Source organism: Triplophysa dalaica, chromosome 23 (genome assembly GCF_015846415.1).
Source record: "Triplophysa dalaica isolate WHDGS20190420 chromosome 23, ASM1584641v1, whole genome shotgun sequence".
Lineage (NCBI taxonomy): Eukaryota > Metazoa > Chordata > Actinopteri > Cypriniformes > Nemacheilidae > Triplophysa > Triplophysa dalaica.
Window position 1 is genome coordinate 2,850,185 of NC_079564.1, and position 14,825 is coordinate 2,865,009.

Consider the following 14,825-nt stretch of genomic DNA (forward strand, 5'->3'; position numbering starts at 1 on the left):
TGGCTCAGATGGCCCTTACCGCTTCCGTAATGAACCCTTTACTAATGGCAATGACAGCCAAGCAATTTTCACAGCTCTCTACACTTAAGAAGTCCTCTGAGAATCCGAGCGCTCTTAATGTGTGAAGGTTGCTCTTCATGTCACACTGTGGGAGTGAATTCCAATTCAGTCCCCACACTAACTCTCTTCTAGTCTGTGTAGCGTTGGTTATACTTTGGTCTGGTTGAACCACACAAAGTTTCATGTTTTTTTTTCAATGTATCAACTCCATAAACAAATCTGCATCTTCAAATCTGTCACGTAATAAAATTCGCCGCTAGATGGCAGCAGGAAGCAGAACTAGAACTAGATCAATTGGTCCTGTTTATTGACTAAACATTAAAAGCCCTTTCATGACACAAACAAGTGCAACAACACAAACGGAGCCATTCTCTTTAAGTTTTACCCTCTTTTCATTTTTATTCATCTGAAATTCATAGAAACAGATAAAAAAAGCAACAATCATCTCCTCCAGAGGCATATCAGTTAGAATGCTTGTACCTTTAAGCTGAGTGCGTGTATGTGCGTGCGAGCCAGTGTGGGTGGATTCTTTTTTGTTCAGTCTTTCCACTGGCTTTTGACATCTTCAAAGGGCCTGGTGCCAATACTGCTTCACAGCAATTATATTTGGACTGAATTATACAGTGGAGGTGTGCAAACAAACTGAAATGATGCAAGCCTGAGTGTATCGGTATGAAAGCAGAGGTATGAAGGAGTTTGCATCGAATTTTCATATCCAGCAGAACTGACAAGAACGAGGACAGGTAAAAGATAAGCAGATGAACATCATTCCCGTTTGCCAATCATATTCATGGTATTTTTCTTAAAGGGCGCACACTTTCAAATGCAGTCGAGACTGGTTCAGCCTAAACAGACGGATAGACAGATTGTTTGGGTGGAGAGATGGACAGACAAACTGGCAGATTTTTCAGGTGCATCTGTAGGTTCGGAGAATGACATCACCCATTCAGGAGAAGTGCTAGGGGATGAAAGTGCACAACAAAAAGGATACATTCAGAGAGCTTGATTGAGATCAATGAAAGCTTCCCAAAAAACATTATAACCAGACATCTGACACTTTGCAATAATGTCCTATTCTGCCTCTCAGACATATTAAATACACTTGGTTTCAAACCGTGCCCTGACCAAGCATGACACGATAAAACTAAAAGTTGTCCTGACCGATTGTACAACAAGTGACAGGGAATTTGTCACTATGTTTATACCGTATTTCTGCAACATTGCACCTGCTTACCCTGCCCGATGTGAAATCTGACTTAACGTTACATTAAAAATAAACTATCTCTTGAATGTCTGTCGTGTATCAGTTTCACATAATGTAGACTTATATGTGACATATAATGTGATTTGACATCTGGTGTCTCCTGGCTAAGGAGAATGTGAAAATAAGTGGCTTTTATCATCCAATTGCTATTTTCCTGTGCTGTCCTTCTCTCTCTCTCTCTCTTTCTCTCTCTCTCTCTCTTTCTCTCTCTCTCTCTCTCTCTCCCCGCTGTGCTCAGTCTCTCTACAGTACATGCCCTTTTCTTAAAGCCTCTCATACACAGAGGGCAAAAGAGGGAAAACGCAGGGCCTCTGGCTCATGCATATTGATAAGGAGCGTTGTCTGTGACAAGGTGATTTTCAGCATTTTTAAATACAAGCAAGGTTAAAATCCTTAGAAAGATTAAGCTCCAAATGTATTTGTTAACCAGCCGTACTGAACTTGAGGGAGTGGGAAAGGATTCACACATAATGCAACTAAACTGTGATCAGGGTTACCATGGAAGCACTGCACCGCAGATCAACCTGTCAAGCTTCCCTGTATCTCTTTTCCTCCCCCATTCCGTTCTTTCTTTTCTCCCTCCCATTTTTATCTTCCTTATGTCAGCCTTTAATACCTCTGAGACACGTTGAGGGTGGGGGAGGTGACCACCACGGTCAGTGGTGAAATGATAATGGATGATGCTATCCTGAACCTTTCAATGTTTTTAATACCACTACATCCCCAGAGACAGATATATGTTCTCATTAAAACATCTACATCTGGTTTCTCTCTGAGAAAAGATGACTTCAGGTGCATTAAGCTCATGGCTATCAGCAGATATGAATACGGCTGCTTGGTCTTTAGCTTAGTGCCTTCTGAACGTCTTGTTATGATAGGCTCCCCGTATGCTACCATTAGGGATGCACGATAAATGGTCATTTTTAATGTTATCGGTATCGGCCGATAATAAAATGTAGGCCGATATATTATAGCCGATAAAACTCAGTTTAAATTTCTTCACCGTCAAGATACAGTACAGTTTAATCTTTTCTGTCGTGATAATTCATTTACTGTTTTCAGCAAAACATTGATGATGTAGGTACATGATTTATGAGTGTGTAAATTATAGGAACAAAAGCATATTGCTTGAATCAAACAGCTGTCTGTATGCTTTCTGTCTGTAGACCTGTTAGACATGTGGCTATTGAGAAACATTTTCTGGATTGCACTGAAAGAACATCTATAAAAAATATACCAGAAAAGTTTGAAGGTTAAAGAATCGTGAACTAGTGTAAAGTAGGCTTGTTACATGATTTACAGGGGAAAAAAGAGAACTAATGGTTACCTTGTTTTCTGCAGTGAATGTTTTCAAATAAAAGCAGCTGTCCGCTTTTTGCCTTTCGTTTCAGTCTAAGGGAATTTTATATTAATATTTAGATACTGCATATCGGCCAATATATCGGTTATCGGCGTCCGATGTTAATGTATTATCGGTTATCGGCCAAAATTTACATATCGGTGCATCCCTAATTACAATGATACCAGAGACATTGTGTGTGATGTCTCACTAAAATCAAACTAGGATTTTAACAGTTCTGCAAGACTGCAGATCAGAAAAGCCCTCTCTTAATATCTGCAACTGTGCAGCAATTCGGTTCATCTGGCCTCTAACAGAGCCCATTTTTCAATTCATTCAAACTCATCTAGCATCACATACAACCTTTGCTTTAAAAGATGGTCTTATTTCTGCTAAAGTACGCCCTTAAAAGCCATCTTGGGCATTTAAGAGAACTGGAAGCCCATCTGCACAGTGGCTGTATCTCAGGTCTCCCTCTGCCACCCCCCGGGGGTGTAGTGGTTTCCCCTATTTTTCGAATCTTCAAGGCACCCTCAATGTGGTCAGACAGTGGTAATCTGATCAACCACCCTTGTGCTGTCCACCATCTCCACACACTCAATCTCTTCCCTGTCTTCCTCACCATTCTCTCGTTCCCTTCTTTTTTTCTTGGAGGGTGGCAGGAAGGTGAGCAGGACGGGGAGGATGGCCAGACAGTGGAAGGCTGTGATGATGGCGGTAAGAAAGAGGCACCTAAAGAGTGTGCGGGTGAGGTTAGATGGCACGGCCGCCAGAGGGAGCAGAGCAGCCCCGTAACACAAGTAGCTCTGAAGGGCAGGAACTCCGTGCCGCTCCAGTGCCAGTTTTACCCAGTGGGTGCGGGTAGATTCCCGGCCTAGAGCGAAGGCGGACACTAGCGGAGCACTGGAGTCTACGGCGTAGTTCACTCCGTAGATCAGACACAGCACCGATACGCAGTCCAACTCTACCTGCCACAAAGTCATGAAACCCACCAGCCCGAATTCGACGGAAGCTACCGTCACAGTTAGCCAGGCATTCACCAGTGGGTCAGCTGCCAAAAAGGTGGAAAAAAACAGCAGAAAAACTGCAGCGATGCAAGAGTTCTTCAGCGGTGCGCCAACAGACGAAGCGTAGCGATCCATATACACAAAGGATGGATTAAAGATAATAAACTTTACCCTGGAGGTCAGCGATAACTTCCTCAGTGTGTCTAGTAGGATTGACATCTCCTCTCGTTTGTTTTCCGTAGTCTTGGCCACTAGAAACATACGAGAAGCCACCACGTCAAATTCACCGTCCGGACGCTTGGCGAAGATGATGTCATCCGAGAAGTGCATGTAACTGGCTTGACGAAGAAATCCGGATCGCAAGTGTTCGGTGAAGTTGCTGCGCGACAGGCTTGTGGTAACGTTCAGGCCGTGAAGGTAATTGAGGTAACTCTCAAACCAGGAGATGCGTTCGAATCCTCCGGTGTACTGTAGGAGATCTTCTTGCACGCTGATGTTCCAGTACTCGATGGACTCGTAGATGTAGAAGCCGATCACGGGGCTGTAGCTACTAAAATACCGCTGTTGGGCACGAGTGTATGCTATGGTGCTTGTTTCCGTGGCAACCACGTTACTAAGATCTGAACCCTCGCTGACCTGAAGGTAGCCCATGAGGGCGAAGGACACATAGACCAGGTAGAAAAGAACCACGAATGGTTTGACGTAAGTGTTGGTGATCCAGTCACAGTAGTACCGTTTCATGAAGGCTAAAATGAGGTGACTCTCATAAGCACGCAGAGGTCCGGTTTCCGTGGCCTCCTCGTTGTAATGCGTGTACATGAGGAACCGATACCACGCTGGCTTCTGCTGGAGTAACTCAGGTTTCGGGACGCGCCTGCAGAACAAACTGTGTCGGTAGTTGTTTTCCAGGTAGCCGGCGAACACCAGGTTGGAACCGTAAAAGGTGAGGATGTAGAGGTAGTTGAAGAGCACTGAGATGCAGGCGTTTCGACAGAAGAGACGCACAGCCTCGATGTTCGTGAATGGACTGGCTCCGATGCCGAACGTTACCACGTGCAAGGCTGTGCTGGCTGTGAATGGCAGCATGCAGTCTGAGAACACAGCCGCAACGCGCTCCTTTACGTGCTGGTCCTCGCGAGTCCGACGCCACGATGACAGCATTTCAAATGTGCCGAACAAGCCATGACCTGAAAGACAAGAAAATAGTACTTTTTAGCGATTTATAAAAGAGAAATTAAAAATGTTAAAGAGATCGTCCATAGCTTGAAATCATTTTGCCAGGCGTCTATTTCAAGTGACATAAATTGCTTCAGGGCAAAGGGAGGATGTGAATTATTGAACAACTCGGTGACAAGACGGTTGCTCTGCAGCTGCATTGCAACATAAGGAAAAAACAAATGCTCTAAAACTTCTTTCTTCTTTTGGCACTGCTTTTTTTCAATTCAATTCAAGTTTATTTACATAGCGCTTTTCACAATGTGCATTGTTCCAAAGCAGCTTTACAAGAGAAAATAAGAAAATCAGAGAAAGGTAAAACACAGCACAGTGCATGGTGTCTATAGGACAAGCAAGATCATTCTAATAAATAATATCTAATAAATAAATATTAAATAAAGGCAGTCTCCCGGTGAGCAACCCAACACTGCCCTGCTCTTAAAGTAAAGTTTTGATTTAGAAAATAAGCTTGTTGTGGAAATTGTACATCCATCATTTTAAGAAGATGTTAGCTACAGTGTGTTTTTTTACGGAATGGTTTCATCAGACAGATATAACTTGTCCTTTCTAATTTACCTTAACTGTCCACGTTGTAAACAAAAAGTGAACACTGGCTACAGTCACGTTCCTTATTTAGCCAATCAGAGGCCTTGGACATACTTGCCAATCATTGTGTGCATAAGAAAGAGAATTATGACAACTTCAGTTGTCGTGTGATTTACAGACAGCTAAAGCTGTATATGACTGTACTAGAATATCAAATATTAATATTAATAGGTGCATAAGAACTGAAAGTCATAAGGAAGACACTAGACATTAGTCATTAAGATTACCTAGGACCTCAGTTGCCACAATGAATATTTAGAGATGATTGTCCTTGAATAACATACGGTATAACATAAGGTTAGAGCATAAAAATCAAAACAACAGCATTGTAAAAGTAACCTAAAGCAATGTACAGTATGTTAACATAACAGATAATGCTAGATGACCACAGTAAGCCTCAGATATTACAAATTTTTAATATAAAACTAAATGCGCATGTTTTATTCTCATTTCTTTATTCTTGAGAACCAAAAATTGCAGTTCCAAAATATTATTTTCCTAAAGCTATCTGTCTATAAATCACATGACAACTGAAGTTGTCATAATTCTCTTTCTGATGCACATAATGATTGGCAAGTATTTCCAAGGCCTCTGTTTGGCTAAATAAGGAATGTTACTGTAACCTGTGTTCACTTTTTGTTTACAAAGTTGATGGTTAAGGGAAATTAGAAAGCACAAATTATTAGGGATGCACCGATACCAATATCGGGTATCGGCCCAATACCAAGCTCATGTACTTGTACTCGTACTGACACACTAATACCAATGACCGATACCTAACGTGACATACATAGAGCCCTATGATTACCGCAATGTGCGGAAAACGCCGACGGAATTGAGGAATCCAGGCATAAAAACTGAATTTAATGTAAAACATGGAATGGCACGGAATCCGGCAAATGTATTATTTCCTAACAAGAAATTAGCGCTGAACGACACACAGCTAAGGTTACAGCAAACATAATATTCAGATACTGTTTAAATATGTATTCTGGTTGTTTTGCGTGACTGTGTGTGAAAGAGTGGTACGTGTACTGAACCTGAATGCATTTTGCTTGTAAAGCTTTCAGAGCCAGTGTTTCACTGCACGAGGACACAAACCCATAAACAAACACCATTTGTGGCAATCCGTCAAAATAAAAGTCAGCTTAACTTTAACAAACGCTCTTTGCGGCTCCCGTCAAAATTAAAGGTTGACTTGAACAAGTTATAATACACTCACATTTAACCACACCAACCCCCTTGATTATTTTATAATTCAGACACAGAGAATATTATTTACTTTAGGAAACTGAAGTAAATGTGCTAGTCAAATTGTGCTACTTATCATAAAGATTTTTTACTTAATTTAAGTAGATCTAAAAACCTAGTAAGTATCAGTAAGATACTGGTTTATTAACATAATTGTACATTTACATTTACATTTAGTCATTTGGCAGACGCTTTTATCCAAAGCGACTTACAGTGCACTTATTACAGAGACAATCCCCCTGGAGCAACATGGAGTAAAGAGTCTTGCTCAAGGACACACTGGTGGTGGATGCTGGGATCGAACCAGCAATCTTTGATTTACCAGTTCAGTGGTTTAACCCACTGGACCACCATCTCCACCATTGTTCATTATATAGGCATTGGTAATAGGTATCTGTATTGGCGAGTACCAGAAAAAAAGATCGGTACTCATACTAGTTCTTTAAAAAATGGTATCAGTGCATCCCTACAAATTATATATGTCTGATGAAAAAAAATTTTTATCGCCATTCCATAAAAATAGCACCCCTTATAGCACCATTAAATCTGTCTAATCAAATTCATGTCAATTAAATCCTATTATTTCCTTCAGCCAACAGAAAAACATCACGCTTCATAATCCATAGCTCCAGCGAACTGAACACATCATCAGTTAAATTTCTTTTAAATCCATCAAAATAAGAAAGGAGTCAGTGTTGAAAGCGGAGCGAAAAAAAGCTGTTGGCCAACACCATCTCTATTTACAGAGCGTGATCTAACTATAGCCCACTCTCTCCTCCATCCACACAGCTGATGAGTTCTGAGCTAAAGAAATCTCAGTCATGCTCACACACGATGGCCACATGTCATGTAAAATTGATCTAAGGAGAAGGAAAAGCCTTTCGGATGTGAGGCAGGCTGACATCCCTTGTAGCCTTGGGACTCCTCAGAAGCCATTTGGCAAACTGGGTCAGTCTACTTTTAAAGGTTGGCAAAAAGAAAACAGGGGTCCTAGAACTGAACATGATTCATGCTGAATATAACTTTGGTCTTTTTTAAAAATGGTCTTTTCCGCTATCTCTCTTTCTACACAATGCTCTCGTGCAGGCAGAGCGAGCAGATGGTTTGCCTACAGGGTTGCCACGGCATCAGTGACTCATCATTCATGACAGAGGTTCCCTCGGACCGATGTCGACACTGCATATTACACTGACCTGGGAACTGTGCCTGGCACAATAGTGAGTGGAGTGACCAGACAGCACTGACCTGAGGTCATTGCCAGGTTTAGAGGCACCAAACGAAATTTAAAGGCAGAAAATTGTATAGTTGCCAAATTGAAATCAAGAGCAATGAGAAATAAAATTGACAGAATGTGATTCTAGAAGAGCGATTTTCCACTACCAAAACATTTGTATTCACCATAAAACCAATAAAGAATCGCCATCAGACCTTACAAGATTCTTAACACGCACATCTCCAACACCAAACCTGACACAATCGTGTTTTTCTCATCATTAGCGCGACATTAATCTCAACAATTCTCCTCCCTTTATCTTTCCATCACCATCATCAGAGGACGTCACATGATCCCATCTGAGAGCTAATGTCCTTGTAATGGAATTTGCTTTAAATAAAAGGCCGGGGGCTCACAGAGATAAGGACTCTTGTTTTGTCAGACATCTGTAATGCTGTAACGCAACAATGTCACGTCTGAACTCTATTGAACTCAGTAGGAAGAGCCCAAATGGACGTTTATATCCATCTCTCCACAAGAGCTGCAAGGCTGTCTTGCATGGAATTGAAAACCAGCGGGTAGAATTCTGTGATTGCCCAAACGTGGACTGACACAGTTGGCTAAGGAGAGACTGATCTTTAGAAGCATCAGTGTTCCTGAAATAGAAACCAAATTGTAATTTTGTGCCGTGACTGGCATGGGGTTCAATCTAAACACAAACACAACCGGTCTCTGTGTGTTTTTCTCTTCCCTTCCTTCTGTCCATTCTTCTCGTTTCTCTATCTCTTTCCCCCAGCCTGTTATTTTCTCTTTGTGTTCCAGTCAAAGGAACACTCCTCCTACACACGACACTAATTACCACGTGCGAGGAATGGCCAGAGAGAACGAAACAGAGATGGATGTGCCGCGTCATGATACATGTGTGTGTGTAATTTATTCGCATGATATCTGCTAGTGTGTGAATCTGTTCGGTAAGCACACGGTTGATTCATCCCGAATGACTTGGAGACAGATCACAAAAGAGAGGATTGAATTCCTTTATAGCCTGTCTGTTAGGAATTTCTTTGATGTGAAGCGTTCCATTTTTAATGACACACCTTGAGTGCAGCGCAGAAGAGAGGCGGTCCGTCAATAGGTATACTCATTTAGCCTGAGACTTCTGAACGTTAGAAATACAAAGTCACTCATGTAAATGGAAGGGTGAATACGCAAACAGCAATGACTAGAGGTTAGAATGGGAGAAGATTTAAGACTATAGGACTAATGAACATTTTAGGACCAAAAAAGACCAAATGATCTTACCCAGCATGACAAAAGGAATGCCGAGGTATGTTGAGTTGTACTTTCCACCCGTGAGGTTGAAGATGCCCGCAGAGGTGAGCGTAGCGAGGCTGACCGTTACCAGAGCCAGCAACCCCAGCCAGGGTTTAGTCCGCACGCAGTCCCGCATCGAGCAGCAAAGCATCGCCAGCGAGAGACACCCCGCCAGGCTAAAAAGCAGCGGCCGCTCCGACACCCGACTCGTCCTTTGGAAGTCCCTTTGTAGAGAGGAGGAGGTGAAGGGGTACAACCCAAGCTCCGGGTGAGCCTCTCCAAAGTCTTCAAGCTCTCTGCAGAACACCAGCTCCCAGTCGGCGGCCACCACCTCATTCAGCGGGCTGGCAGGGTGCAGGTAGTATGTGAGTTGAAGGGCTTGAGCGGACCGAACTCCATCTCTTCCTCCTGTCTGGACACCGCCCAGTTGGTGGCCTATGTAGGCCTCCCGCCCGTCTTTGAGTCTGGTGATAGGGTAACGCAGAAGGGGTATGGAACGGTTGGACGCCCGTGCTGACCGCATCTCCTCAAGAACCCGGAGGATGTCGTCCACGATGCAGTTCTTGTTTTCATCCAGCAGGCAGAGATGGGCAAAGGTGTAGTTGAAGCCCAGCATGGGAACCTGGATCTGAGTGATTGTGTTGTGGAGCTTGGGTGTGAGAGTTGGTAGTTGGGGAGAGGGGGGTAAAGAAAAAACAAAATGTTATTATAAAGTATCAAACGAGCCAATTAACAAATTGCTAAATTGTTACATTAAAGGGATAGTTCACTCAAAAATGAAAATTCTGTCATCATTTACTCCTCTTGTCATTTCAAACTTGTATGACATTCTCTCCTCTGCAAAACACAAAAGAAGATATTTTAAAGAATGTTGTCAACCGAACAGCGATGGCACCCATTCACTTGCATTGTTTTTTTTGTCCACACAATAGAAGTGAATGGGTGCCGCCGCTATTTGGTTACCAACTAGCTTTCAATTATCTTCCTTTGTGTTTGTCAGATGAAAGTCATGCAGGTTTGAAATGTGGAAAGAGTCAGTAATCAATGACGGAATTTAAATTTTGGGGCAGACTATCACTTTAAGGATCTATTTCAATTCACCAACTTTTAAATGTTTGAATGTGTCATCATTTATTATAAAGAGTACATATTATGCTTATAGTAAGACATGATAAATGGAGAGAGTACAGAAATGATGTCAAAATTTTAAAGCGTTTAGTAGCATCCGCCCTGTTGCTAGGCAACAAGAAAGCACGTAATTGCAAGGAGAACTGGGCCAACAATTTTATTTCCTGTTTAAATGCGCTAGACAAAGACAAACAAGACCATAAAGGAAAACTTTTTGAGGTTCCTCCCTGAGAATAAATGATTGATCGTCCTCTGAGGTCAGTCTCTCCGCGTTGTTAATGTCAAAGTGATTAGACCGTGTCGGACTCAGATCGCCGGGAAAGTTCCGGTCAATTGCCTTCTCCAGGCTCCTCAAGGAGCAATGAAATGTCAGACACCAATCACGCCTCTATTTGCTCAAGCTTGATCATTAACCCTTGATTTTTGACTATCTGCATGCTCAGTGTCTGGCCTAGGTGGACAGTGCTCAAATACATTGATATCAGATCCTTGAACCCGTGTTTTTCCTCAGAACTTGCCATTCAAAATTGTAACATTGCTTTTGACTTAATCAATTCATGGCATTGAAGAGAGCTAACCTCTAACCTTTATTACTGATACAATGTACAAGGTTACGCCGAGACCTGCTGTGCTATGATGCAGAGAGAATAAAAAGAAGGTTCTTTTTTTTGTTAAATACGATGTGAATATTAAGAAAATGTGGATGCTGCTTATTGCTCAGTTTATAAAATAAATAAATATATGTTTCACACAGTCTGAATGTAGCACATACCAAACAAAGTAAGTACATTGCCCTGCAATTTGCGTTTCTGAGGTTCCAAAAAAAGTGCTTACATTGCATTGCCGGAAGTTATGATTTCATATACCATCGTATAACGTAATTTTCAACCTACTATTAAGAGAGGAAAAAGTTTGCAGATGGATTCAGAAGTTATTACAGGAAGATAAAGTAGGTCGCAAGCTAACAATCTGAGTGGCACTTTCTCTGAAAAATTTCTAACAGCCATAAAAAGTCTACTATAAAAAGACAACTTTCCTTTGAATTCTAATAATCTCAGAACATAAAAAATTAAAATAAAATATTTCCCAGCTATTAGAGAAAACAGCCTTTTCCAGGGTTGTAGAACTGTGGCATAGCACTATTGTCAACAAAAAAAAAGTTGAAGAAGGACCAAAAGTGAACTGAACATTTTAGGCTTATATAGATGTTACTCGATTAATTATTATAGATTAGTGTTTCAAGTGTGCGTGATTTCTGTAGTGTTTCGGGCTAAAAGCATCACGTAATTTACACTCAATTAAACGTTTCTCACCTTAAGCACAGAACTGACGTGATGAGGGTCCAACACGCTCCCCCTGCGCGAGGTCACAATGACCCGGCCGTATCTCCCGGGTGTCTGCAGGTCCGAGTACAGCGTGTGTTTGGACCGGTTCACCGGAAACAAACTATCCACCAAGTTCCCCTCGATCTTCGCCAGGCTGTGCTTAGGAGCCAACAGGTACTCCACGTTTTCCTCTATGCGGTATCTGCTGAAGCTCGCGCCGAGCAGGATGGAGATCAACACGGGCGCAGAGGCGAAAAACACCGGGTGATTGGCTACAAAGTGGCCCAGTTTGTGGAATGACGTCCTGAGCCCATCGTGCAAAACATGTCGCAACATCCTAGAATGCCGCAACAGCGCGAGGGCGAGGAACAATGTGCGGGTCGCGAGCCTCTCCCAACGCCTGGTCACCAGCATCAGATCCGGAGCATCGATGTGCAACCCACGCAGCTGGATCACTGCAATCTCAGGTCCGGTTGGGTCAAAGTCATTTTTGTTGGTGTTGCATTTACTTTCCTGCTATGAATAAAAGACAGAATAATTGCTGTTTTGGTTGCTTTGTTGCATGTGGCAATTGTGTTCAATTGGAAACTGTGACTATTGTAAATACGTAACTTAATGTTGGTCATATTCATAATAACAAGCATCTGACAAAGAAATATATTACCGGTCACGTCTTTGCCGTTTTATGCCAGTAAGCACATTTCCATGAATGCGACGTTATTCCGAGGATAAGTAACGATTTGCTCAGTTCAACCAACAGAACCACATCACTTTTCCTTTAAATATCTCAAAAGCAGCATAAGCGTATTTTGCACGCAAGAAATCAAGTTCATTTGACGGAACGCGATCATATGGTATGTTTATTATCAACAGTGTTTTGGTCATTAACACCTCACTACTTGCAAACAGTTTAAAATGCATAAATACAGTTTTGTATATTCCATCATCTACGCGGCGTGTGTCATTGGTTCATGTTAAGCTGTGAGTCCGATTCAGCACCGCACCCTGCAAGACCGCTGTCCGCTATTCGAGAAACACGAATCTCCATCACCGACCCGCGGCGCAGAATGCGTGCGGGCTCCGCGCAGCTCCATCTCGGCCACTTGTGGGCATTTCCTCACCGGTAGTGCGAAGATTCAAGTTATGGCATTTGTTACCGTTGGTCCGGAGGTCACGAGATAGCTCCACATAAACGGTTCGCAAACGCAGACGATGCGACACTTAATTGCCCAGATGATTCAGAACTTGCAGTCTTTCGAGGAGCCGGCCGGTGGTACCTCCGCAACTCGCGCAGTGTTGCTCAATGGGATAATGCGCGCGAGCGGTGGCGGAGTGTTTTATCATAAGAGGTACACCCCCCCCCACACACCCTCAACCTCATTACACTTTATCTAAGGAATGAGGCGGTCCGTCAAAATGCAAATAAAGGCTTATTTTTGGTTGTACTGAACCAGAGATTATCTGGTGCATTTTTTATGTATGCAGCCAATTAAAAATGCCAAACGGTGTTATCATTTGTCTTATCATGTTAATCACAAATGCTTTATCCTACGTGTCAAACGATAGAATTCCATGTGTTGATAAAATAGGTGTACACTTATATAATTAATTTTAACATTTTCATACTAAAATTTACAGTACAATTGTCCACAATAGGTTTTTGGAATTGACAAAAACATTAAGGAGCGTCCTTTTTTTCACAGATTGTGATGATGCAGTTTTTACAGTAGTTAACTTCAATACATCTAGAGCATACAGTAAATATTGATGATGTGTCAAATGTGATAAGACTCCTGCAAAATAGAATGCATCACCTTTGATATGTGCTTTAAAGCGGGCGTAACACACGGGTTTCAGTCAATCTCATATTAATCTTGAGTAGGCCCTACCTATAGAGTAGTATTGCATTCTTCGTATCTTCCAAGAGTATTTCGATCACATTAATAAAAGATAGATACAGCTTTACGATTGTTTCCGAAAACATACGGCGCGTGCGGGGGGGAGGGGTAGGCTGAACCAAAGCAGGTGCGCACCCATTGTCAACGAAACGCAGACATCGGTTTCAATCACCGGATGCTGTTCATGTCCGGCATCCTATAGCGCTGGGACGGCATATATATCAGTTTCAAACGATCTCCAAATCCAGCGGTATATCCACATTTTATATAACATTCACCACCCAAATGCAGTGAACAAACAAACACCTGAACTTCGAGAACGTATGCTCTCTTTCTCTCTCCTGGACACAAGTGAAAGTGACGTCTGCGCATGCTCCGTCTCCGGCTCTCCTGTGGCTGTGCCGCGTGCTTTTCCGGGAGAATTGTCCGATAAGAGACTGAAAAAAATTGTAACGAAACAGTTTTATATGTTAAAAAAAACTTTCCGAAACCTTTACTATCGCTGGGGCAATGTATCGAGCACAGAAATGCCACGTCATACGCCCAACTTGTTTTTTGACATGTTGACCATGTTAAGCATTAGAAGACAGCACGTTTAACATTGTAATGAAGTCAGAATGCATGAAACACTGTTGCAGGACCGCTTTAATACAAACAGTACAATTCGAGATTCACGTCCTTTTTCTACAGAAAGTTGAGGATTCCAAACACTGACCTATTGAAATAACCTTTTCAATAGACCTTGTTGTACAAAGACTTTCATGTCTCCTCTATGTGGCAGATTCAAAGCTGACTTGCAGTTATGAACACTTTTGATTGTCCTCTAGCTGACAAACAGTGTTCAGAACTTCAATGCAGCTTTGATTCAGCACCATGGAAAGAGAAGAATAATATGTCCTCCAAGTCTCTATAAAAATAATCTCTTTAATAAGGAATAATACAATTCTGAAAATATATGAGATTTGAATACAATACTATGACTTGTAGTGGCATTAACAGCATTAAAAGTTAGACTTTAAGATTCATCAATGGCACATGATTTAAAAAAAATACTGGAACACTACAAAACATAACATGGTTGCATTTACATTTTTGTACAGTAAGAGTGAGTTTCAATCCTCTCAATTTCCCCTTATATTTACAGAAAGGTCGATCAAGTCCAGGGTTAAAGTGCTGGAGCTCGCACTAAATTTCTCAGACAGAAT

The 14,825-nt window shown here is 42.0% G+C and overlaps 1 protein-coding gene across 3 annotated transcripts; it reads right to left on the reverse strand.

The window, feature by feature from the left end:
- Positions 1 to 136: 136 nt before the first annotated feature.
- Positions 137 to 13,008, reverse strand: ptchd1 (patched domain containing 1). Of its 3 annotated transcripts, none has more exons than XM_056739069.1 (4): positions 12,387 to 13,008; positions 11,711 to 12,235; positions 9,258 to 9,918; positions 137 to 4,857 (listed from the first exon to the last, which is right to left on the reverse strand). In XM_056739069.1, exons 2-4 carry the CDS (start codon positions 12,134 to 12,136, stop codon positions 3,206 to 3,208), a joined length of 2,739 nt encoding a protein of 912 aa, XP_056595047.1. In that variant the 5' UTR covers positions 12,137 to 12,235; positions 12,387 to 13,008; the 3' UTR covers positions 137 to 3,205. The 3 variants fall into 3 exon arrangements, with proteins under 3 accessions (XP_056595047.1, XP_056595044.1, XP_056595046.1); XM_056739066.1 differs by having other exon boundaries at positions 11,711 to 12,238; XM_056739068.1 differs by lacking the exon at positions 12,387 to 13,008 and having other exon boundaries at positions 11,711 to 12,371.
- Positions 13,009 to 14,825: the final 1,817 nt, after the last annotated feature.